The sequence below is a fragment of the Ictalurus punctatus genome, chromosome 6 (assembly GCF_001660625.3).
Source record: "Ictalurus punctatus breed USDA103 chromosome 6, Coco_2.0, whole genome shotgun sequence".
Lineage (NCBI taxonomy): Eukaryota > Metazoa > Chordata > Actinopteri > Siluriformes > Ictaluridae > Ictalurus > Ictalurus punctatus.
The window spans coordinates 21,996,085-22,021,360 of record NC_030421.2 but is presented as its reverse complement, the minus strand read 5'-3'; the positions used below and the strand labels follow the sequence as shown (position 1 = coordinate 22,021,360).

The 25,276-nt window shown below is 39.0% G+C and overlaps 1 protein-coding gene across 3 annotated transcripts; it reads right to left on the bottom strand.

Moving 5' to 3' along the window:
* On the bottom strand, nt 1–23,855 carry akap11 (A kinase (PRKA) anchor protein 11). Of its 3 annotated transcripts, none has more exons than XM_017470215.3 (12): nt 23,744–23,855; nt 18,738–18,831; nt 16,056–16,166; nt 15,111–15,164; nt 14,779–14,910; nt 14,247–14,490; nt 9,776–14,060; nt 9,136–9,291; nt 7,930–8,016; nt 3,960–4,006; nt 3,400–3,581; nt 1–940 (listed from the first exon to the last, which is right to left on the bottom strand). In XM_017470215.3, the coding sequence occupies exons 2-12, from the start codon at nt 18,798–18,800 to the stop codon at nt 773–775; spliced, it is 5,529 nt and encodes a 1,842-aa protein (XP_017325704.2). In that variant the 5' UTR covers nt 18,801–18,831; nt 23,744–23,855; the 3' UTR covers nt 1–772. The 3 variants fall into 3 exon arrangements, with proteins under 3 accessions (XP_017325704.2, XP_017325705.2, XP_017325706.2); XM_017470216.3 differs by having other exon boundaries at nt 7,930–8,013; XM_017470217.3 differs by lacking the exon at nt 7,930–8,016.
* Between the last annotated feature and the right edge of the window lie 1,421 nt (nt 23,856–25,276).

The window sequence follows — 25,276 nt, the reverse complement described above, 5'->3', positions numbered from 1 at the left end:
ATACATACATACACACACACACACACACATACACACTGCAGTGTCATAAATACTTATCCATAAGGGCCTTTTAATAAAGAGGACACTGAAAAAGGAAAGTAAGGGTATTTTTCACACTGAGGGGAATATGATCAAAATATATTTAGATGGAGTCCTTCAATAGTAGCTGATTTTAAAGTGTCAAAATATTTACCATGAAATCTTATTTTGATAACTTGGACAGCTGCATGTGCACCTGTTATAACGGAACAATTGACCTATTTTTTCATTCGTTTGTATTTCAAGTTTCAAAATTCTGCAGTGACCAGGAACATGGATAAGGGATGTGTAGTGGTTTGGGTGGCTGGTCCCTTTATCATGTATATTCCCATAAGGAGAGGTGATCTCTACTCTAGGGATTCCCTTTGACAAAGCAATGCAGTCACTGACCTCTCTGTTTGTTGCTGTAACACTAGCTTAGGGCGTGAAAGCAAAAACACTGAGAAAAGTGCAAATGATAACATACTAAGTGTGTGATATGCACTCCAATATGAAATTAAACAAACAAAAAAAAAATTGACAACCAAAGGTGGAGAACAAAAATACCTTCAGTCACGGCATGCAATGCACTCAGACACACGCGCACCAGATACATCCCATGGGCTAGACTTTTAAATTGGCAGCTACATTGCACATAAATGTGAAAGTGATGGAAACTTTCACCTCAATACACTGCCGTTAGCGCTTACTACAGGCGTGCCAGTCACTAGTGTGAGCAGTGGGTGGTAATGGTCTATGGGTGTTCAAGAAGCCAGTGGAAAAGGGACCTGCGTTCATGTCTTGTATCCTCAGCACATGGTTGCTCCTCGGTTGGACACTCCTCATAGTATCTAAGCAGAGCCTGAAGGAGCTCGCCAACTCTCCAGTCTCTCTCTCTCAGCCTCTGAACTACATGCAGAAACTACAAATATAAACACAGCAGCCATAGTTAGTATGTGTCTGAAAGAACATTCCCATATTTGTATGAACCTGAGGCTTCAGTGTCAGAAATCAGATGGGCTGCAGTATTTATGAACTTTTACAAGTTAAGGAGAAACACTGAAGACCGTCTAATGCAAAAAGAAGTCTCCAAGAACCCCAAAATTTCATCACAGGATCTGTTAGTAAGTCTTGCAACTGATGGTGTCAAAGTGCATGCTTCTACAATCAGAATCAGCACAAATTTGACCTGAATAGAAGGTGTGCAAGAGAAAAAAAACCCCTTTGCAAGATTGCAGTTTGCCAATGTGTCAGGGCTTTATATCAGACAGAGGTATAGCTAGAACTTTCAGACACAGGAAAGACTTCAGAACAGATGACTTTGAACTTTCCTGGTAATATAACAAGCTGCATTTTAGTCTTATAAACTTCAAGAGAGCTCTTTAATTGATGCAAATTGTTTCTGTTGTCAACTTACAGTGGTATAAGAGTAGTTATACAATTTATCAAAAACAATCCATTTTAGGTTGGTTGCGTTAAATGTATAGTACAATAATTATATTACTAAAACATTTTGTTTATTACATTTGCAGTGTAGATTCCCAATAGTTTTAGTTAAAATGGGGAAAGTTTAGTTGACCATAAATATTTACATTTCTTGTTGTTGTATATAAGTTTAGTTAATAATAATAATAATAAATCAATTTTATTTGTTGGTGCCTCTTAGGGATGAAATGGTTACTGGTTTCACGATAAACCACGATAAAATTCCCCGACGGTTATTATTAACCGTGTCAAGTTTAACGATCATTAAAACCGTGCACGATTATTGTGATTTGTTAAAGTAGCGGTAAATGCTGTCCACACACACCCAGCATGAGTATGAAGCAGGCGCAGCACGCAACATCGATTTTTTTAAGCGTGAAAACGGACGCGTCTGCTCAATTCAGCAAGAGCCGAATGAGTCAGAGTCGCAGCACAGATCAGAAGGAATCAGATTTCATTTATCACGTGACGAGAGTGAGGTGAGCCGAGTGACGGGAAGAGTGAGGCGAGCCGAGTGACGGGAAGAGTGAGGTGAGCCGAGTGACAGGAAGAGTGAGGCGAGCTGACTGACAAGACGACAGTGGAAGATTTGGTTTGACATAAGCGAGTTTGTCATTGTACTGTTTTGTTATTGTTGTGTTTTTCATTAAGAATAATAACAAACCCACAATTTACGCAATTGCTGTCCCCAAATTGCTGCTATTTCGAAAGTGAAAGTGAAATATGCACGGCCGCACGGGCATTCATAAGTGATTTAAAAGCGAGGGGGAAAGGAGGAAAAAGCACAAACGAAGCGCCAAAGCCCTCTTTTGCAGCAACTTTCTTCTGGCAAGCTCTGAAGACAGGGTTGCCATCTTCTATTAAGTTTCTCTCAGCATTTTTATAAAATCCAAAATATGACCACACTTTGGATTTGCTCCTCTTGGAAGGTTGGAAAATCTCCCGAGCGCCGTCACTGCCTCCCGCCATGTTCTCTAACTGAACTATTGCAGCAAGCCTTGTGACAAACATCCATCAGTTTATAATCAAATATAAAACCTGTTTAAATGATTCCAGTGTGTATAACAGTACTTAGCGTTAGTTGTACATTTTCAGCACATTTTAACAATACCATGATAATACTTAGAACCGTGATAGTTTTGTTCACGATAATCGAGATATGAAATATTCATACCGTTACATCTCTAGCACCTTTCATAACACTCAAGGACACCTTACAGAAAGACAACATACAATAAGAACAGCATAGTTGAAATAGATAGACAAAATAAAATGTATAAATGGCATAATAATGTGTCTTTGAAAATCAACAACTTTTTCCAATTGTACCTACAACAGAAATTAAAGCCAGGTATATTTGAAAGTACCAAAAATTAGCAAACACACACTATATGGGTAAAAGGTTTTTGCACCTGACCATCACACCCTTATGTACTTTTTCGAACATCCCATTTCAGATTTAGTCCCGTGTGCTGTAATAATAACCTCCACTGTTCTGGGAATGCTTTCACTAGATTTTGGAACATGGCTGTGGGGTTGTTCACATTCACCCACAAGCATTAGTGAGGTCAGGCACTGATGTTAGGTGAGGAGGTCTGGGGCGTAGTCTGCATTCCAACTCATCCTAAAGGTGTTCAGTGGGGTTGAGGTCAGGGCTATGTGGAGGATACTGAAGTCTTCCACTCCAAACTTGATACTGACATGCTGGAACATGTTCCACTGAAGGGAAAGTGGAATGCTACAGCACAAAGACATTCTAGATTATTGTGCGCTTCTAACTTTGTGGTTTCTAACAGTTTGGGGAAGGCCCACATATGGGTGTGATGATCAGCTATTAACAAACTTTTGGCCATATAATGTATATTATAAATATCAAATATCTTTGGAAAATCTAACCTGCTGCACCTCTCTTTCAGACTGTTGGCTGAGCTGCATGACTGGCAGCTCGGTGATTGAGGCTGCCATCCATTGCAGCACAGTTCTCAGTTGGGGATCTGGGCCCTGCCCCCACACATCTGTACTGACCACCAGCAGAGCCCTGTCCCCTTCCGTGCGGCCCCTCTCCACTCGCACCGCCCCTGCCAGAACAAACACACAAAGGCCTGTTAAAAGCATACATACACCCCAACTGCCATTGGCATGATCACAGCAGATAACCCCTATTTCAGCAAGCCCATAGCATAAATCCGTTTCCCACAGTCTTTCGGCAAATGGGGCCAGACGGCTCAGTCTGAAATCATCTGCAGACCCACAGCGCTTGGACAGTTACAGGAGACAGGGATATGAAACAACAGCAGTGCAGTTTGGACAAAGTAGTGGAACACTCCTACTGCCAAGTATGACCGTTCTGAAAAATGACGAGGTCAAGCCCGGCTGCAAGTACAAATATGGTATTTCACTATTTACCTTTATCAAAAAAAAAAGTTTTATGATGAGAACAAGAAATGATCCATTACCACCCATGAAGGTCTTGGCCTCAGTTTCCTTTTCCTCTGTGTAGTCACTACAGGATGAGAAACATCACTAGTGTGAGCAAACAGATCAAAAAAGATAGCATCAATGAAAAAGCAAAGCTGGGAAAAAACATGCAAGAGGGTCATTCAGAACAGAAAGATAGAAAGAGGGATCACAGTTTTCAGCAAACCTAGTTTTCATACTGATCTGTTCCACTATTTACCTCTGATATTTAATTTAATACAACTGAAGCGGAAGCTTCAGTACTTTGGAGTTCAGCATTATTTTAAGTTGCTAGACACTAATTTTACCCAATTTCTTAAATATTTTTTATTGAAATGTGTATGTGACTTAGTGACACTCAGTAATCCATCAGTGACCACATGTGAAGCAGACTGGGAAAACATGTCAGATGTCGCTGTGGCGGAATTCTGGCAAACAGACCAGATCAAACTGGGTTTTAATCAAAATTAAAATTTTTCTGTCCATAACTTTGACACCAATAATAAAAAAAAAGAAATCTAATATGTTTAACTAAAACAATGTAGAAACGCTTTTATTTAGTTTCCAACCTTGCCTAGGATTTCTTCACAAATTACATAAGGTAAATAAGAAGCCAGTTTAACAACTCGGATTATTAAGATTTTATTTTACTTGCATGCTTTCCACGCATACTAAATGGTATGCTTAGATTTCATGCAAGTTTTTGATTGTATGCCAGAGCAAAATGGACATAAGCCTAATCAGAAGTACAAAGTCTTAACCAGTGAGCAGATTATTGATGGCTGGTATGATTGCATACACACCGTCACTTACGCTGTAAAGATAGCAGTAGAAAGTTGTAATGTTTGCTAATAAAAATGGCACTTCATAAGTAATCGGTGATGATTTCAACACTGATACAAGAGAGTAATGCGACTCTTGCGAACCTGCGAAATGTTAATTTTTTTTGTTTTTTTTTTTAAGTGGGATCATTAAAATTGTTATTAATTTTTCTTCTAACAACACTTTTTTTTTGCAGACTCTGCAAGATATACATACATACATACATACATACATACATACATACATACATACATACATAGCAAAAAAAGAAATGTCCTCTCACATTCAACTGCTTTTATTTCCAGCAAATTTCTTAACATGTGTAAATATGTGTATTAACACAAAAACATTCAAAAACTGAGACATAAACTGAACAAGTTTCACAGACATTTGATGAACAGAAATGGAATAATGAGTCCCTGAACAAAGGGGGGGGTCGATATTAAAAGTAACAGTCAGTATGTGGTGTCCTCCAGCTGCTTTAAGTACTACAGAGCATCTCATCCTCATGGACTGCACCAGATTGGTCAGTTCTTGCTGTGAGATGTTCCTCCACTCTTCCACCAAGGCATTTACAAGTTCTCCATCATGTCTGAGGGGTCACATGGTTACATGTAATTTTCCACTGCAAGGACGATCAGCTGTCCTTCCTGTCTCCCCGTAGCACTGTCTTAGGCGTCTTACATTACAGACATTGCAGGTTATTGCTCTGGACACATCTGCAGTCCTCATGCCTCCCTGCAGCAGGCCTATGGCATGTTCACGCAGCTGAGCAGGAACCCTAGACATCTTTCTTCTGGTGTTTTTCAGATTCAGTAGAAAGGTCTCTTTAGTGTCCTAAGTTATTGTAACTGTGACCTTAATTGCCTAGTGCCTGTAAACTGTTCGTGTCTTAAAGACTGTTCCACAGGTGCATGTGCAATAATTGCAGGGACGTGCAGAAGGTGGGGCTCTGGGGGGCTTGAGCACCTGCGCTTTTTCTAAATTATTTAAAAGTGCCTCTCTCAACAGTAATTAATAAACAGTTATATCATGTAAAAAGTATTTGAATTCAAATTAACATGAGAGCATGCACAAAACAGTAGCAAATTAATCACAAGAAAATCTAAGAATTTTCCGATTTATTTGTCTAACTCGAGATTGCCGTCAGATAGTTTCATTGTAATGACGCAATCGCGATGTGTCTCGCTTCAACATGCAGACATGTATGCTGAAACCACTAGCTCTTCTGCTAACCTTTTTGTGATGTTAGCAGAATTTTATATGCTTATCGCAGCTTATATGCTTATAGTTTTCAAACTGATCGAGAGGGAATGTGTTGTAAGTACTAGCTACTCAAGTTTGTTACATTTCAAGACATGCAAGTAACCTTGTTAAATTATGTGTGTTATATAGTCAGTAAAATATACGATCCCAAAAAGACAGAGGCGGCAGAAAATGAAAGAAAAACTGAAGCAGGCAGCGATAGGGACAGCTTCCTTGTCAACATGGGTGAAAAAAGGTGAGCTGATATGAGACAGATAGTTGCAAAAAAGGCATCATATGTTTACAGAGTTAGGCTTGCTGCGATAGCCGGTGTTCTGTTCGGCCATACACCGATTACCCTAAGTGGTATGAGACAATTGTGATACAATTCATCATCATCATGATCATTAAAATCTCAATTTATCTTTTTAACATGAAATTCAGAAGGCAAAAAAGACAAGCCAGCGATGCATGCTATAGAGGAGGGAGAAAAAGAATAGGAGGAACATGGAGAAAAAGAGGGAGATGTAAGAGAACAGGCAGAGATGCATGTTGACGTGGCATGGAGGGAGAGATAGAAGAGGTGGAATCTGACATGGGACAAGATGATAAAAAGGAAGCAGCAGATACACAGATTGATGAAAAAGAAAGCAATACAAAATTTGAAAAAACTTTTTCTACTTCTATTTCTATAAAGGGAAAAATAAAATACCATTAGGTTATATTAGTAGTGACATTCATTATTGTGGCCACATACAGTGTGTGTTTACAATGTCTACCAGGGTGATAAAGTAGTTAAAGTAGTAAAATTAACTCTTTGGACATTTTTACATTTGATTCCCTGCCCCTGAGGAACTCTCTGCATGTCCCTGAATAATTGTTTATGGTTCATTGAACAAGCATGAAAAACATTGTTTAAACACTTTCCAATAAAGATCCGTAAAGCTTATTTGGATTTTACAAAATTATCTTTAAAATACAGTCTCCTGAAAAAGGGACATTTCTTTTTTTGCTACTCTCTCTCTCGCTCATACATACACACATTATATATATACACACACACACACACATACGTTGTATATATACACACACACACATTATAATGTGTGTGTATGTTGTATATATATTATATATTATATATTATATATATATATATATATATATATAAATAAATTTATTTATACTCTACTTAAGCTTTTTCAGTTTTACAATAAAATAAAGGATATTATTTCTAAACATGGAAATAACGGCTTGATGAGTGAGACTTCTGAGCCTTTGTTCATGTGTTTTCAGAATTCTATACAGCAGAAGATTTTAAAAAATAAATAAATAAATTCACTCTGAGAAGGGTTTTCCCAGCTGCCACACAAATGAATCAGCCCAAAGGCAACAGATTCAATTGTACTTCATCTCATTAAAGAGTCACACTGTGCTACATTCAGATAAAATGTTCCTGTTCAGTGAAATGAAGTACTGGCAGTGATCTCTATTGCCATTTGAACATCTCGGAGTCATTTTCCCAGTGGAACAGGATCCTTATGAGAAGCAGGGGACAGAACAGTCTCCCATCACACAGCCATGCAACAGACAGCAAAGACAGATTGCTCTTTTTTCAGAGTCGAGATTTCACAAAGAACTGACAGAAGGAATTAGCTCCCCAACCCTTCCTACACCCACTCACACATACACACACACGTAATTTAATTTACTAATTCCACTGGTTAAAACCATAGTACGGAGACCAACAAAGAGCTGTTGTGTTCCTGGGTTTGTCTCTAAAAGGCAAAGGATGCTACAGTCACACAGACACATTTTCAACACTTGGTGATCAAAGCTCTTACATCATGCAGACATTTGAGAAAGCCCACGCTGACTATACTCAGTTTCCTGCTCTGGACCAACCTGTCTGATGGGGAGAAGGACAAATGCTCTTCATAAACCTCGCCCTCTAACCCCAGACTGCTCCAGCTACTGCTGTTCCCATTACTGCTGTAGAAGAAAAGAGGAGCACTCAACACTGGGCAAGCACATACACTACCAGGTCATTGCCAGGTCACTGTGGATCTTACACACCCACCTCGAAGAGATCTTCAAGATTTTTAACAGGCTACCGATCAAATTCATTTCCAGCCACACACAGTTAGAACAAATCCTTCTGAACAAAGGCCATTATTTTACACCACCAGTTCACTTTTAAAAAGTACATTTCTGGAGTAGAGCTTGAGTAGAGCTTGATCTACAATGCAGAATTAGCATCTTGGAAAAACAGTGCCTCAAGAGAAAAAATAAACTGCTTAAAACCAGACCTTTCAAAAATATTTTAAATACCTACAGATGTTGTTCATTATCCAAAACAACTACTTGCTTATGACTTCTTCCTCCTTAGATAAACGTTTGTGCCAAGAATTATTTTCAAATAATTGAAATAATTATTTTCTCTGCCTAGAGGAAGAGGTCATTTAAATTCCTAATTGAAAAAGGAAACAACATAACTCCAAAAATACCCATTTCCATGACTCTAGATGATCTACAGAGCATTTGGTTTTGCTGTTTGTGTGGAATAAACTAATTTCCCATGAGCGAGTGTAGTATCTATTAAATAAATAAATAAATAAATATAATATCTATATCTATATCTATATATATATATATATATATATATATATATATATATATATATATATATATATATATATATATATATATATATTATTTTATTTTTTTTAAAAAGGGGAAAAATATTACTCCATGGCAAAGATGAATCATTGTTTTGGGGAAACCTAAGCTGTATAAAGGCCTCAAGTTAATGTGCAAGATATAGAAGAGCCAGAAACACAACATCAACAAAATGCCACAGCCAGCATTAAAATGTGGGCAATAAAAGCAGTTTGCTGGTCATTTACAATTACTTGATGGATTCTTTTTGACAACTAAATTAAGCGCCACTCTTCCAACATCTCAAACCATTACATTTATGCATTAAATTCTCTGGCAATTCCTGAACAGTGATCAAGTGAGGAAAAATGTGTTTAGATTTGAAAAATGAAAAGCTGGTGAGGAGTTAGTAATCAAAGTATACTTCTTCAATCTACTGGACCTAAAAATTACCTGTCACTTAGGTGATGGAAGCTACTACTTTCATCGGGATGGTCTTCTTCAAAGCTCAAGTTAGACCAGCTGCCAAGACTGTCATCTCCCACGCTTAGATTCAGCTGCTGACTTATCGTTGATTCGGTCACGTTGACACTCTCACTCCCAGGGCCACTGGAACATAAATAGTAGATCTTCATTAAAAAAAAATTTAACTATGTAAACTATGACTGATGAGATGTTTGAAGTCAGAGTTTCGGTTGCTTTGCTAAAAAGAGTATTGATACTCTTCCTCATATGCGGAGCTCACTTTCAGATTGATGGATGGAATTTCCACCTAACTACACACTACACTTACCATCATAGTGTAATTTTACTGAATTATTTACCAACTAATTGAAATATATACAATTAGGGTTCAATTCAACCAAATTATAATGGCATAAAATCCCAATTAACTACATCAAAGCAAGTGAATATTTGTAATTCATTCAAATCACTTACCTAAATCTGTCCAGTATTACATAAACACAGGAAATGTTAATGACTAAGGAACCCACAATATTTGAGTAACTGTTGAGCCACATTTGTTCAGAGGTACAAACTTAAAGTTATTACAACATTTTTTACAAAACTAGTCATCAACTTCTTTGTTTACCTGAGGTTGATGGTTTGGCAGACGTTGGACAATGCAGACGTCATGATCTCTGTGGTAAGGCTTTCTGCAAAGCTTGCGCCATCATAACCAATCCCACTGTCTGCATTTAAGCTGGTGCTGCTATGTTCCTTTTTAGCTTTCTCAAGTGCGGCAGATACCATCTCTTCAGCAAAAACTGTTCTCTTCTCCAAATCTATGTGGATTTTGGGAATTTCAAGACCAACCATTGTGTCAGAGTCTTGCTGCATTCTCCTCTGCATTCCATGGTACTTAAGGTGACAATTTTTGCAAAATAAGCAATCTCTTGCTTGACAGTACTGGCAAGTCTTGTATGCATCGGTCAGCTTCTCGGTGAAAGAACCGAGTTCCAAAGACCTCCTCTCTTCTGCTGTCTGAAGAGCTGTAGACCCCAGAGTCATTTCCAAAGTGTCATCAACAATCTTCCTGGCATAATGCTCAATTACTTGCATAACACCGTTACTGTAATTTCCATCATCTAAGCTGCTGGTGCTATGATATTGCCTGTTTTTCCCGGTGTATGGTAGCACTGAACATGAAAATGCAGTTTTGGTTAAATTTTCTGCCATGTCTTCAACATTTGACTTCCTGTAGAGACATGAGTCTGTAAGCGATTTTGGAAGCCTGATGGTGGACATTCTTAGCTTTCTTGTGACATCACATGTAATATTGTAGGCCAATGACTCAGCAAAGTTCACAAGTTCCATGTATTCCTTTTTACCAATGTTTTCAACATCTTGGCAAGCACACAGCATGGATTCGCTAGAGGACCCTTCTTGTCCTCGGGTAAGAACGGCAGGTAAGGACTCAGATGGTGGGATCTTGCAAATGTTACGGCTGCCCTCCTGGTGTAATGGTCGAGATAAGCCAAGCCTTAAAGGGGACTTCTGCTTTATTTTCTGTGCAGCATGAGCTAGGCCTGATTTGATAGACTTATAAGCCACCTGACTGGCATACTGATCCAGGATAAGTTCCCGGCTTCCTCCATCTTTTTTAAGTACCTTGATAACATATCCTGCGTACTCATCAGTAACACTTTCACAGCTTGGGTACTCAGCCTGGGTAGAGATTCTACTTGAAGTGTTACTGTGAGTACTGGAAACTGGTGGAATGAGATCAGCAAACCACTGGTTAGATTTGCTGACAAAATGACAGTCTTTCCAGTCACCATGCTGATGCTTATCTGACTTAAAAGATCCTCTTTTGACTGTTTTGTGATGGCAATTACTGGAACTCATCATCCTCTTTACATCACTGATGACTTCCCCAGCAATTTCCCCAGCATAGGTCCATAAGGAATTCAAGGTCTGTTCCGAGATTTGTGCACTGTGTAAAGCAAAGCCTTCATTGCCTTCTTCACTCTCTGGCTTACTTACATCACCAATGCTTAAAGTGTCCATCTCAGTTGCCATGGAAACAATATGGCATGCCAAACGCTCAGCATAATGCAGAGCCCCTCTCTCAATCATTTTGTTTCCCACACTGGGACTTTGCTCTGTGTTAAGGGTCACAGAGTGGAGACCATCTTCCTGCTCATCATCTTCATCTTCATTGTTGACAGCTTCTTCAGAAAGGGACCTCATGAGCCTCAGCATGAATTCCTCTTTCTCTGAATCTGAGCCCTCTTCGAGTCCTGGAGTGGGCTCATAATGTGGGGTGGGTGGGGGTGTTGCAGGGGAGAATTCCTTTGCAAGCTTGCCCTTGAGCTTCTTTGAAAACTGTTTAAGCGTTTTCTCACTCGAGATGTCTGATGGTTGTTGGGGAGTTGAGGGAGGAGTGCCAGGGCATCCACTGGATTTTGTTCCAGTGCTGCCATTAAGCCCCTCTTCTGGGACGACTTTTCTGCCTCCACGGATGCCCCCTTCAAAACTAGGCACTTCCAAAGTATCCTTCATCACGGCAGACTGGACTTCTGGCGAGACTTTGTCGAGCGTACGGGTATTTCTTAAGCCAGATTGACAAAATGTTTTATCTACGTTCTTCGAAGGCAAGTGAGGTTGAGAGTAAAATGATGATGACTCAGTCAAATCCCCTTTAGGAATTAAAGACAAGATTTTCTGTGATATGCTTAAATTATAAGGTGGTGAACTTTGACATGCCACGTCCTGGGATTTTGCTATACCAGTACATGTAGCCATCCGACTCCCTAGATTTTTACTTAAGAAATCAGTACAACTGTCCACTTTTTTCTTCATTTTGCATGTGGACACAACGTCAAACGCTTCACCCACTATTGTCTCAACCATAGAACCAGAACCTGTATCAAAACTTTTTCCCACTGGAGGTTTCTCAGCAGCACTTGTAGATATATTCCCAAGATTACCACAGACATTACGGATTTTGGAAATACCTAGCACTGACTCAGAAAATGTTGCAGTGGATGTGTTTGAAGTTGAGGTCACTGCCCTTCCTTGGGAACAAATGCTTCTTTTAGGGCTGCTCTGGCAAGTGTGACTAATGCTGGACTTATACTGACACATTTCCTCAGGGTTATGCAGGTAGGATATAGCTTTGCCAGCTGCAGGGACCGGAACACAACTGGCCATTCCAGAAACACAGTACAAAGCTTTCTTCACAGTGCAGCCATCTTCTTCTTCCTGGTTTCCAGCCTGGACAAGGGACTGTGAATTCTGGTAACTTGACTGGGCATTGCAGATTTTTGTAGTCTGAGATGCATCTTCAGCACTGACATAACAGATATTGTCCAGTGAGACACTTATGGCTGCCTGTGTCGTGAAAGTCACATCAGCTTTGGACAGTTCTATGAAGGCTTCTTGAAGAACTGACTCAGAAAGATCTGAAGCATAAGAACAAACCACTTCCTCTTGTTGCTCAAAAGACCAGTCCTTTGGGGTAAGAGGTGTAGAAGGATATGAGAATTGGCATACCTCCATAATTCCCTCAAATACTAATTCCTCAGCAAGATCAGCTGCAAATCTGGTGACAGTGTTGTTAAAAATCTGCTTTTTCACAAAGAGAAACTCTTTCAGTGCTCCAGAGACTGCTTCCCCAACAAGGAAACCAGCCAATCCGTTTATGGCACGCTCTTTTAACACATATGCATGGCGCATTCCTATCTCTTGAAAGGCCATATGAAACACTGAAGATGTTAGCCTAGCAGCTAAATGGCAAAGTGTTGTAGTGCAGGACGACACTCCTTTCTGTAAATCTCTTAAGGCACTGCCAATGCTCATTTCAACCAAGTCTGTGGCAAACTTCTGAATCCCATCCTTCAGAGACTGCGAGTGCGATTTGGCAATAGTGACAGTCTCCTGAATATCGGACAGTTTCATCCGATGTCCGTTAGTGTTTGTAAATTCTTTATGGCACACACAGCTCAAGTTCTTATTAATGTTAATGTCAACAGGAGAAGAGAACCCACAAACAGTTCCAAGAATTTCTTTCGAGAGACTGCTTGCAAAATCAGAATAAGTTTTATATAGTGAACAAAGGTCCTGGGGTTTGCGCAATTCTGAAACATCTCCATCTAGTTTCCAAAAACACTCCAAGCCTCCTCCTTCTCCCAGAGGACTAAATGCTGACGAATGAACTGGGCTGAAGAGTCCCCCACTCTCCTCACAGGATGTCCTCACTGGTCGTGGAGAATCTGGAGCATCGGAGTGTATACTATACGGAGATCCCGGTTTAAGTGGAGTGGGCTTCCTGATATTGGCTGGTAGAGTCCTGTGGTCAAACTTGTGAGGGTTCATTGCTATTGTTGAGCCACCCTTTGACTCATATTTACTACCCGAGCTGTCAGACAGCTTTTTTTTCTGGACATCGAGGACCTGTTCTTCTGGCACCTTCATTGAGGAATCAAAACACTGATCCAGATCATCGAATTGATCAAAACTATCAAAAAACTCACACACTTCTGAGTCAGAATCTTCTACTCCCTCTTTAAGAACAGGGATCTTTGGAATGTCAAGCTTTGCCTTTAGACTCTTCTGATAACCAACCTCGTCCAAAAAAATAATGGGACTTGGACTAGAGCAGTCTGAATCGTCAGATTCAGTGAATGATGTAGAGGTAACATGTCTTTTTGGTAGGTTACTTGGTGTGGATAGGTTCCCATCATTCTCTGCACCCATAGACCATGCTGTTGGTGACTTCTGTACTGATTCTGACACATCACAAGTTGACTTCAGTCTACTCTTAGACTTCTTGGAGAAAGAACTAAGGATGATACGGGACCCAGATAAATCTTTGAAATGGGAGGGGAGAGTCTGGGAGGCCACATCCCTCTGGTTTCTTTTGTTATATACAACTACAAAATAAGAAAGGTCATAATGACAATTATTAAATTCAAAGAACTGTTAAATAAACATAGTTTTTGTAGAGCATACTTAATACAGAATGTGAGATGGTTCTTGTGCCAAGCATTCATTAATATTAGTAGTGGATCAGTGGTTCATTTATATTGGTACTGTAACATGGATAAGTAAAAAGTAACCTGTCTCCTCCTCTTCAAGATGTTCAAAAGCTGTGACAAAATCTTCCTCTATAGAAGAGACAGACTGGTTGGTGTCATCATCCTCAGCTTGGCATGACTCCGATATGCCCCTCTGCAGAGACTGTACCTCCAGGGCATATCTGATCCCTGCTGTATAGCAGCTCAGTAGACCCAGCAAAGTACAAACATTGATCTGTTGAGGGCTGCCATGTCTCAGTATGCACATGGCTCTGGATGAGCTAGTCTGCAATTAGGAAATCAGACAATGCTGGTAAAAACATCACAGTATGTGGGCTAAACAAGTTTGAGAAAGCATGTGCAATTTTTTTTGTTAGGCCAGCAATCAATCAGTGGCTTGATATAAAAGTCTGCCTGCCTACAAAATTACCCCGAATGTCACCCAAAGAACATACCACACACCTAGAAAACCACAAAACACCACAGAAGACACTTCAAGGAAATTAAATAATCCACCATCAAACACACACATCCATGCATACTTTTTAAACATTGTGTCTGATAGATAATGTACCTGAGAGATTCCATCTTTTCTGTCCAAGGTTCGCTTTGGATCTTTGATGAGCAGCACTTCTTCATCTTTGAGAGTATGTACATGTAGGGATCTTAGCAACTCCGACAGTTCAGTAGAGAGAGAGGTCACAGCCTATATGATTTACAATCAGATGAAGGTATTTATTATGACGATCATTTGGCAAGTTAGAGCAACCCTTCCTTGACACCACTGCAGTTTTTATGTAACAATAATACAAAGGACATACGTGTCAAAAATGTTGGTAAAGAATGTTGTCAACATCATAGCCAATGTCTAAAACCTATGCAAACTTTGAGAAAATAAACACTTGCCTGTAGTGAGAAATCCTCCCCTCCTGTATAACTAGGTAAGCATATGAAATGTATCTAAAAGACAGAACACAGCCACGTAAATTTACAAATCATTATTAGTAGTAAGTCTGTACAGTTTTAACACCGAATATTGACACAGGACTGAGAACTCCATAACACTTTGGCTTAGTATCAGATTAAATCGGTCATATTTCCTCTCCATCTTTTCCACTGAAATATTTTTTATACATATTGTTCCTGTGTGTGATGCTATACTGACAACACAGACCTTGTATGTAACACAAAGTATGCAATCATCACACACGGAACGCATTTCACATAAACTAGCAAGAGTTACAATATATACAATCCCACACCAAAGAGCATTCCCCAAGGAATTGACCAATTTGGTCCAAATGCCACTTTAGGACTGATGACATACTTAAGATTACTGCTAGATTTCATTATTAGCACACTTCAAAGACCGTTAAGATATACAACAGACAACTTAATGTAAACTCTGATGCAATTGAGTACCCACAATACCCAAGTTAAGGAAGTTATTTCAAAATCATTCTATGAAACAAGATTGTGGTTAAAACCACCAATGCAACTTACAGTAAAGTCCATAATTATTCACACACAAGTGAATCACTGTAACAAAGAAATATTAGAAACATCTACCAATGCTGGGAAGGCCAAAGAGATTTTAAGAGAAATGAGACGGATAGTTGTTGACCTGTACACGTCACGTACTAAACAGATCAAGTACACAATGCAGATAAAATACAATTAAGCACATGCGTGTCCATAATCATGACCGGGACAGCTGAAAACCTGTGGACAGAATGGATGAAACAAGCTTTGTGAAGAGAGCCATAATTCTGCTGTTATACTTCAGTCTCTTTTGAAGTCTGTAGTAATAGTAACTGTAATGTTGTTGTTTTTTTTGTATATTATCCTTACTTGTTGCAGACACTGTGGCTCTCTAGCATGCAGCTCTGGCACCACATTGCTCAGCTCTTTCCTGTTCTTTAAAAGGCTCCTCAGGGACAGGGCTGAACTCTCACGGATAGTCTAGTCATACATACACAAGGCAAAACAGAGCTGTTAGCTCCTTCATTCAAGTTCAAAAACTGCTAAAACAAGTATAATGACAGCTAAGAAAAATGTATCCATCATTTAACTCTATAGTGTAGACTAGGATGATAATAATAATAATGAGTGCTGTAGTGTGTGGTGAAAGCTGATGTTTAAAACAGTAAACACTTTAATGGTTTCCCCAGTGTTGACTTAATGCCAACAATATCAACCTGCTGGACAAAACTGAACTCTACAAGAATTACTTCATTGCTGGATATTTTGAGTGTTTTGGCTTAAAGAAACTAGTGTAAAAACAAATGCGTAGTGGTATATCATGTATCAGTTAGACTTTTAGTTTTAATGATTTTTCCTGAAAATGAGATGCTCTGTGGGTTCGCTTAATAAGGTACTGAATTTTCCTATAGAAATCCTTATTCATGCCAGACCCTGGGATACATGTCTCATTTTCATTGTGTATAAACTATTTTTACCTTGCTGCCACTTTACACTCGTACAGTCTGTTTTTTGTTTATCCAGTTCATGCCATCTACCAATTCTACTTGTGTTCTGTATTAACTCTATGTTATGTATATTTATTGTAATAAATTGCGTTATTCATCTTAATAATTTTGTTCCTACATGAACTTTATCATAAATCCTCTGTTTTAATACGTCATATTAAGAGCATTTCAATATACGTTTTGTTCCAACCCCTTTACTAATAATTTACTGACCACTGAATAAATAGATAAACAGCCTAGTTAACCCACCTGAACTATTTACCCGTGCCTGGGCCATGTTGTTTGATGACTTTACTATACATGTGCACAAAGTCTGCGCAATTATTTGTATTCAAATTGTGATTATGATTTTTCTTTTAAATTGCATTTAAGACATCCTAATGTAATTAAAAATAATTCATTGCAGTATTGGGTAAGCTCTCAGGAGCTCACTTGACAGTTTTAACTGTATAAATTGATATGCCATCCTAGTACATATCATTCGTTCATTCATTCGTTCGTTTTGAGTGTTTACATTAGCACTATGAAATAGTTGAAGGCTGGTGAAAGGCTTTTTTTTTGCTTACCTTAAATGATAAATTGCAATAATTTTTCCCCCCTGAATATTCATTACAAGTAACTTTAAATGACATCTTTATTTTCCAACACATTGTTAAACAAATGTTTGTTGAATTTAATTTTAGATTTCCACTCGCTCTAGTATATCGAATTGCAAACTGAAAGCCATGGGCTGACCTACTATCCATTCTTTAACACACACTGACCACAGTTTCCTAAATACAGGACTGCCCAAACCTCTCTGTGTCTCTGTCAGCACTCTAAAACTACACTTATTCACTGCTTCTATTACCTCTGTACTACCAACTCTCATCAGGCTTCCTACAGTGAATTGCTATCCTGAACACCCTGTCCATGTTCTTTCTATTTTTACTCCTCGTAGTCCATTCTCTATCAGGGAAATGAGCATGACGACAAACTGATCATCCTGTGGGTTACCATCCTGTCCCCAGCACTCTCCTGAAAACCTGTCAGCTATCTCTGCACCCATTTCCAACCTGATGTCCTGCCTTTGCCACACTTTATGTGGATTAGACTGATAACCTCAATATTTTAGCAAAAATACAACAAACAAAAAAAAATGCAAAAAAAATGAGAAAGAAAAAAAAAAAAAAAAAAAAGAGATTTTCTCTAATCTGCTTTTCATAGCTAATGTTCTTGAAAGAGCTGCTGTCCATTTAGTTGACATAAATAGAAGTATGTCCTTCCAGTCTAGCTTTGTCCATCTTACCGCACTGAGGATTGTTAATGACATTCCTACACGCTATTGAATCTGGTGCTCAGAATTCTTATCCTATTCTTATTACAGCTCAGTTTTTGATACAGCATGCCATGAAATGCTCTTTGTCTGCCTGTCTGTCATTGAAACCCTTGGCAAAGCTCTCTCCTGATTTATTCATAACTAAATGACGGACAATGTCTCACTGACTGGGATCTGTTTCCGCACCTCTTATTGAACAAATTGACATGCTATCCTCTGGTTACATTATCCAACATCTCAGCCTCAATTTTAACTGCTTTGCAGATCATACACAGATTTACATGCAACCTCCTCATTAAGAGCCTATACTGTAATGTAAATGATTTTGAGGCCAATCTAATTTTCTTAAACCTGGGACTTAAGCACTTGAAAATAGTCCCACAGAGATTTCAGAACACTTCTTCCATTACATCCTTCAAATCCCAGTTAAAACTCAACCTTTTTCTTTCAGCCCTTTTTCTAACCCCCAGCACTGTTATATTCTTTACTGATTTGTTTTCCACTAACTAAAAGTATGTAGTAGTGTGTTTTTCCTGTTTTTACACTTCTTGTAGGTTAGTTATTGTAATTCTAGTTCTGACCATAACCATATTAACAATACTACTACTACTACTACTACTACTACTACTACAACAACAACAACAACAACAACAATTATCAATAAAATAATGATAATCATAACAATAAACAGAAATGGTAAGGGCTTGTCTTTAATACTTAAGCTACCTCTTTCCTGATCCTGGCACGGTTCTTGAGTGAAACACCTTTGATCCGGGCGCAGGCATCCATGGCAATGCAGGGCGGTGCTGGGAGGCCACACCTTGCAATAAAGAAAGGAGGAATAACAGAGATTGCAAGATCAGTGATACAGATCGGATAGACATAAATGGCCATGAAGTAGACTCATGAAGTAAATTATAACCCAGCACAGCAGTGTGATACTTTCTCTGGTTTCCCAACATACAAAGTAAAATAACAAAATAAAACATAAGGCATGGCCAATGTGATTTTACCATGTAACAGTGTGTAACATCAGAAGTAGCAATTAAGGGAACAATTAAGGGAACATTATGTTCCTTTAAAAAGGTACAGTTTGTAATTTTCAGAGGCCTCTCCTGCTTGCAAATCAAATAGTATTGACTAAAAACATTTTTCTATATTTTACATGCATATGATTACTGAATATCTAGGAACAGTTATACCATTTATAAACTGCATCTTTAACAGAAAGTTAGTCCCTGAAAAATATATATGTCACCACCGGCAACATAAGGTGCAGTAGATTTATAGACTATCTGAAACAATGTCATCACTCCTAGTGTTTCCCAGTCTTTTGCTTTTCATATTTTCAGATCATAATGAAAAATTTCACATGCTGATTGACATGAAGAATAAAAATGTATCATCCAAGATATGAACTTAAACCTGATTAAACTGAGAAGGACTGACACATAGAGGAGTGTTATAAAGAAGTTGCACATTTAAATGGCTTTTGCTATCATTATCTACAAAAATGTAGGCGTGTGTCGGCCCTATCTAAGCTCATCGTGTTCTCTAATAACCTAAAATATAGTGCAGCTGCCTGATGCAAGATATTATCTATACACCACAAAACAGAAGCCTATGTGAAAGAAGAACTAGAAAGTGAACTGGCTGCTGATTTTTGAAAAACAATCTGACAACAGTAGTTGAAAAAGGTATGTTATTTTCCATTTTAAATCAAAACAAAATAGCCATATAAAACACAAATCAGTAGTTTCATATTATTCAATTAAAGATAATTGAATCTTAAAATAAATAAAAATGAAAATAGTAAAAACGAAGAAAACGCTTGTATGAGCAGGAATGTCTAAACTTTTTATTGGTAGTGACAAACATCTCTTATCCCACACAAAAAACTACAGCAGGGTATTTTACATACGTTCAAACCTTATCTTCTGCATTGTAATAAACATCTGCACTGACAAGAATTTCCCAAGAAAGACAAAAATAGGTCAGACCTTTTAGCATGAACATGCGTTGGTGGGTAAACAGTGACCGCAAGCAGTTTCTCTCGCTTTCTCTCTCACACACACGCACAGTGAAGGATTCTATTTTACCAGTGAATGTGTATTATGAATGGATTCTCCATTACAAGCACACTAAAAGGGGAGAGACGTGGGACAGTACTCAGAAGACATGAACCAAGAAAATTACGTCACATAAATTTTCCAGTATCAGACCCATGATTTCCAATTATTGTAACCTCAGGTTACAGCACTATTATTATATATTCTATACTATGATTACAAGCTGTAATATTATTACAAGATGCAACCCAACACTACCACTAATATTACCTCAAGCAATGAAACCAACCAAGAGTGAAAAAAGGCACGGACTCCACAAGACATGTGAAGGTGTGCTGTGGTATCTGGCACCAAGACGTTAGCAGCAGACCCTGCAAGTGCTGTAATTTAGATTTGGAGGCCAAGTCAACACCTTGAACTCAATCATTTCCCTCAAACCATTCCTAAACAATTTTTGCAGTGTAGCAGGGTGCATTATCCTGCTAAAAGAGGCCATTTCCATTAGGAATACCGTTGCCATGAAGGGGTGCTGCAACAATGTTTAGGTAGATGGTACGTGTCAAAGGAACAGCCACATGAATGCCAGGACCCAAGGTTCCCAACAGAACATTGCCCAGAGCATCACACTGACTCTGTTCCCCTGCCTTCTTCACATAGTGCATCCTGGTACAATCTCTTCCCCAGGTAAGACACACACACACACACACACACACACACACACACACACACACACACACACACACACGATGTAAAAGAAAATATAATTCATCAGACCAGGCCAGCTTCTTCCATTGCTCTTCTGATGCTCACATGCTTATTGTAGGCACTTTTGAGGGTGGAAAGAGGTTGGCATGAGCAACCAGCAACTGTCTGCAGCTACACAGCCATATACTCACATCCTCTGTCATTATTTTTTTTTATCATAGAATTTTTATTGGAAAACTGCATTTTATGTAACACCCCATCCAACAACCCCACCATACCCGGCCCCAACAAAATAAATCACAGCCAAAACCAAAAGAAAGGGGAAACAAAAAAACAACAACAAACAAACAAACTGAAAAAAAAGACAAACAAACCAAAAACAAACAAAGAATTTAAAAAAAAAAAAAATTTTAAGATAAAATGTTAGATGATTAGTATTTACCGGCTACCTTCCCTCAATCCACCTCCAGGGTGCAGACATCAGTGAAATAGGTAATAAATTGTTGCCATTTTCCCAAAAATGATTCACTCCTGCCTGTGATGTTATACTTGATATTTTCAAGTTTTAAAAAGAACATTAAATCTCTAAGCCAAACTGATAAAGAGGAAGAGGTCCAAGACAGCAATATTGTCTTGGAGGTGAAAAGGTCCAAGACAGCAATATTCTGCACCAAGCAAGTAACGATGCAAAAGTCACAACACTAGCTTGTGTATGGTTCAGAGGCTGACGCTGAGATGGAACACCAAAGATGGCAATTAAAGAACAGACATCTAATTTGATTTTAAGAACGTCGGACATAGTTTCGAAGAAAGTGTTCCAAAAGTTCTGAAGTTTGGGACAGAGTGCAAACATATGACTGAGGTTACAGGGCCAAAGTTTGCATTTTTCACACGTCAGGAACATTGAGATATATTTTAGATAGTTTACTCATAGAGATGTGAGCTCTATGGACCACTTTAAATTGTATGATACTAAGTCTAGGACATGACGTGGCAGTACGTATATTATCAAACACTCTGCCCCAGTAATCATCCTCAAGCTCCAGGCCCAATTCCTCTTCCCAAGCACTAATTGTTCTGATACTGTAAGAATTGTGCTGTGCCCATATTGTTGCATATATCTGTGAAATAATGCCACCCTTATGAGGATTCATGGGAAGAACACCTCTTCCCATGCAGACTTTGTAGGTAAGGAGGGAAAACCAGCGAATAGGGAGGAGACAGTCATTGGTTTTAATGTTATGGCTAATTCTTCCATTTGTACCATTCAATTCACTGTCCATACATTCAGTACATGGACACTAACCACCTATTTTGAATAAGCACTTTTAAATGGGGTCTATGGCGCTCCAGGGGTTGTGAAACTCAGTCAGGGAGTCCACTTTAAAAAAAAATTTGTATAAATGCTCATGTACTTGTACAATGTCCATAAAAGTCAAATGGATTTTACTGTCATTCCTGTATATAATATGTATACATTGGAACAAAATGTTTCTTCAGGAGCATGGTGCAACACACAGCAACAGCAGCATAATACACAGGATGTTATAAAACGTACATAAATTACATAAAATACAGAAATCACAATCAAACATGATCAAAGATTTGATCATAATTAACCTATCTGCATGTCCCGTTAGCCTTTTAGCTATCTTAGAATTTGTTGTGTTTAATCCAGCCTCAGTAACAAGTAATTTGGACAACAAATGATGTCAAATTCAATCGAATGACATTTTTATTTAAAAATGTGTTGGCAGAGAAAAGTTTAGAAATGAAAAGGCTATACATACACACACACACACATACACACACACACACACACACACACACACACACACACACATACATACATACATACATACACACACACACACACATACATATATACATACATACATACACACACACACACACACATATATACATACATACATACACACACACACACACACATATATACATACATATATATATATATATATATATATATATGGCTCCAATAAATAACCAAAATGTTGTTGTAAACGTTGAAATAATTGCCTAATATTTGAATAAATCTGTGCTGAGGCGGACCACAGAATAATCACAGAATCACAGAATAGAGTCCCTGAGGAACTTTTAAGAAAGCTATTGCTCTAAATCACAAGCAGCCTGTTTATTTTAATGTTTATTTGAATAGGCTTATTTTAATACAGGCCTTTTATAAGTGAGCTAGCTAAGCGACAGCCTAAAGGGGGCGTGGCAAAGAAAAACATCTAAACAATGATGTGACGTTCAACCAAAAGATAACTGGCTAAACAGCGCGTTCTTGGCAACATGTATAAGAGAAACAGTCGAACTGATGTATTTTAATGTCTTTTTAATTATCTACGCGTTACGTAGTGTATCTTACATATTTATATCACCATATATTTATCACCTGAGATAGGTAGATAGAAGGACAGAAACCCGAATAGATAAACAGGTTGGCTGATCAACAATGCCGTTTAAAAATAAACAAATAAATAATAAGTGTTGAGTTTATTTCCTTACAAAACACGTTTTGTTTACCGACAACTAGCTTGGCTAGGCGATGTTCATGTCAGGCCTGAAAGTGACAGGCTTAGCTTTGCTGATGGTTTTCTTAACAAATACAATACGCCTTCGTGAACTGATGCAAGGGGACTTGCTGATACTACCACCCAAACCATCTAACGACGCTTGTGAAGGATGACATGAAGCACTGATTAGAGCATTTTATCTGAGTTTGCTAGCCTACAGCTAGAGATGTCAGTGTAATGCAGAGATTACAGCATAGCTAAGAGCTTAGCCAGTTAGCATCGAGTCAATGCAGCAGACATGCTAAGCTGAGCTTGTTCGTCGTTCAACAATCTTAAACTGATTACATCACGACATCGTTTTTAAAGATAATATCTGATCCGTATTACGGTCACAATGTGTGCTAAACGTGTCTCTCACCTTTGTTGTCACAGCCGCACAATAAGCTGTTAGATGTTTCTGTATGTCCCCTCTTCATGAAAACAAGTCAAACAGGCCAAAGCAATCGAACCCGGAACAGCGACTCAGACAGGACGAACGCAGAGGCAATTATCGACGCGTCTCGAGCAGAGATCTCTGATTTATCGTAGATTTCATTAGGATTTCTTGTTGCATAGAAGCTGCAACTCTTTCAGATGAAATAAGAAAATCATTTTGAAAAGTGACAGTGCAAACAGACAAAGACCAATAGAGACCCCCAAAAAAGAAATAAAAATCAGAGGGGTGGGCAATTCTTTTTGTCCTGCTAACAGTCAGGACAAAAAGATAAGAAGATTGCTGAAGAAAGAATGTCCAGGTTGATTAACACGGTAGCGTCTTGGACATGGCATGGTGATCATGTGCGCAAAGCATCTACTGTGTCTGGTGTAAACTGGACTTTACTAACTGCTTCATTTATGGATTCATTTACTTTTATGTTGGTTACTTTTTATAGTTTAGGATATGGGACCATGTAAGTATTGGAGCGAGCAGTATTGGTGAGGAGAGACTGTGGGCGTTGGCTGGATTGGTGAGGAGAGTCTGTGAGATTGGTGAGGGGATACTGTGGAAGTGGGCAGGATTGGTGAGGAGACTCTGTGGGAGCTGGCTGGATTGGAGTGGAGAGAATATGACAGCTAGCTGGATTGGTGAGGAGACACTGTATAAACTGGCTGGATTGATGGGAGACTGTGGGAGTGGGTGGGATTGGTGAGGGGAGACTAGAAGTGGGCAGGATTGGTGAGTGGATACTGTGGGAGTGGGCAGGATTGGTAAGCAGGGTCTGTGGGAGCAAGCAGTATTGGTGAGGAGAGTCTGTGGGAGTGAGCAGTATTGGTGAGGAGAGTTTGTGTGAATGGACAGTATTGGTGAGGAGAGTCTGTGGGAGTGGGCAGAATTAGTGAGGAGAGTCAATGGGAGTGGGCTGGATTGGTGAAGAGAGGCTGTGGGAGTGGGCTGGATTGGTGGAGTGGGTTACCAGGACTGGAGCTAGGAAACATTTCTGTAAGCTGGCACTCTGTGGCCAGTTCCTGGAGTGCTGCAGTTAATGGTAAACTTAGTAGCTTACTGGTTAGCATATTTGCTTCGCACCTCTGGGGTTGGGGGTTCAATTCCCATCTCTGCCCTGTGTGTGTAGAGTTTGCATTTTCTCCCCGTGATTCAGGGGTTTCCACTGGGTACTTTGGCTTCCTCGCACACTCCAAAAACATGCGTTGTAGGCTGATTGACATCTCTAAATTGCCTGTAGTGTGTGAATGGGTGTGTGCGATTGTGCCCTGTAATGGATTGGCATCTCATCCAGGGTGTCCACCACACTGTGCCCAGAGTCCCCTGGGATATGTTCCAGGCTCCCCATGACTCTGTGTAGGATAAGCGGTACAGAAAATGGATGGATGGAATTGTATAGTAGTGAAAATAAGTATAGTATGACGATATACTGTATATTGGTTTATAGACATAAAGGCTTTCATTTTA

Coding starts and splice junctions, on each gene's coding strand:
- akap11 (XM_017470215.3), bottom strand. CDS start 18,800: ATGGATGCCTGCGCCCGGATCAAAGGTGTTTCACTCAAGAACCGTGCC. Junction 16,167..18,737: donor GTGCCAGGATCAGGAAAGAG/GTAGCTTAAGTA, acceptor ATGTATGACTAG/ACTATCCGTGAGAGTTCAGC. Junction 8,017..9,135: donor TTCCATCACCTAAGTGACAG/GTAATTTTTAGG, acceptor TTTCTTCTACAG/CAGTAATGGGAACAGCAGTA.